The 817-nt window shown below is 41.1% G+C and overlaps 1 protein-coding gene across 1 annotated transcript; it reads right to left on the minus strand.

The window, feature by feature from the left end:
* Window positions 1–398: 398 nt before the first annotated feature.
* Window positions 399–773, minus strand: LOC106752871. The gene has a single exon (XM_014634645.1). It carries the CDS (start codon window positions 771–773, stop codon window positions 399–401), a length of 375 nt encoding a protein of 124 aa, XP_014490131.1.
* Between the last annotated feature and the right edge of the window lie 44 nt (window positions 774–817).

The following is an 817-nucleotide window of genomic DNA, read 5'->3' on the forward strand; positions in this document are numbered from 1 at the left end:
TAGGGAATGAAATTGAGTGCTAGAACTCCCAATCAAGTGTCTTATTCCAAGTTTTCTAATTCTCCAACTCAAGTTGTGATTTTAACAACAAAAACACATGAAACATGCCTCAAATCAACAAACTCAGCTTGACCAAGCACCAACATACCAGAATGCACAAAAACCACTTTGTTTGAGCCTAATCACAGCAAGATGACACTACACCCAACATCCACCAATCTAACACAAACATCACAAAAGCAATATTCCTAAGCAACTAAAATGACTAAGGACAATCAAAACAACTTCACACAATCAAAACATAACAAAATAAGAAAAACACACAAAAGAAGGGATAGAAAACTGGGTTGCCTCCCAGCAAGCGCTTGTTTAACGTCACGAGCCTGACACCGTTATGCTCAAGGGCCAATTAACTCAACACTTGTGTTGAGGCGATCAACCTCACCACCCAAGTAGTGTTTGAGCCTTTGACCATTAACTACCCAGCTTCTGTGTGGGTCATCAGAGGAAGGATCTATCAACTCAATTGCTCCATATTGTTTGACATCTTTAATAGTAAACGGACCCGACCACTTGGACTTCAATTTGTCCGCAAAGAGTTTGAAGCGGGAGTTGAATAGTGAGACTTGTTGACCAGGATGGAAGATTTTCTTCACCAGCTTCTTGTCATGGTAGAATTTGACCTTCTCCTTGTAACTCTTGGAGGAATCATAAGCATGAAGCCGCATCTCTTCAAGTTCAAGGAGTTGCCTCTTTCTCTTCTCAGCAGACATGGATGGATCAAAGTTCAAGAACTTGAGAGCCCAATAAGCACGGT

The sequence above is a fragment of the Vigna radiata genome, chromosome 2 (genome assembly GCF_000741045.1).
Source record: "Vigna radiata var. radiata cultivar VC1973A chromosome 2, Vradiata_ver6, whole genome shotgun sequence".
NCBI classification, from domain to species: Eukaryota; Viridiplantae; Streptophyta; class Magnoliopsida; order Fabales; family Fabaceae; genus Vigna; species Vigna radiata.

Coding starts and splice junctions, on each gene's coding strand:
- LOC106752871 (XM_014634645.1), bottom strand. CDS start 773: ATGTCTGCTGAGAAGAGAAAGAGGCAACTCCTTGAACTTGAAGAGATG.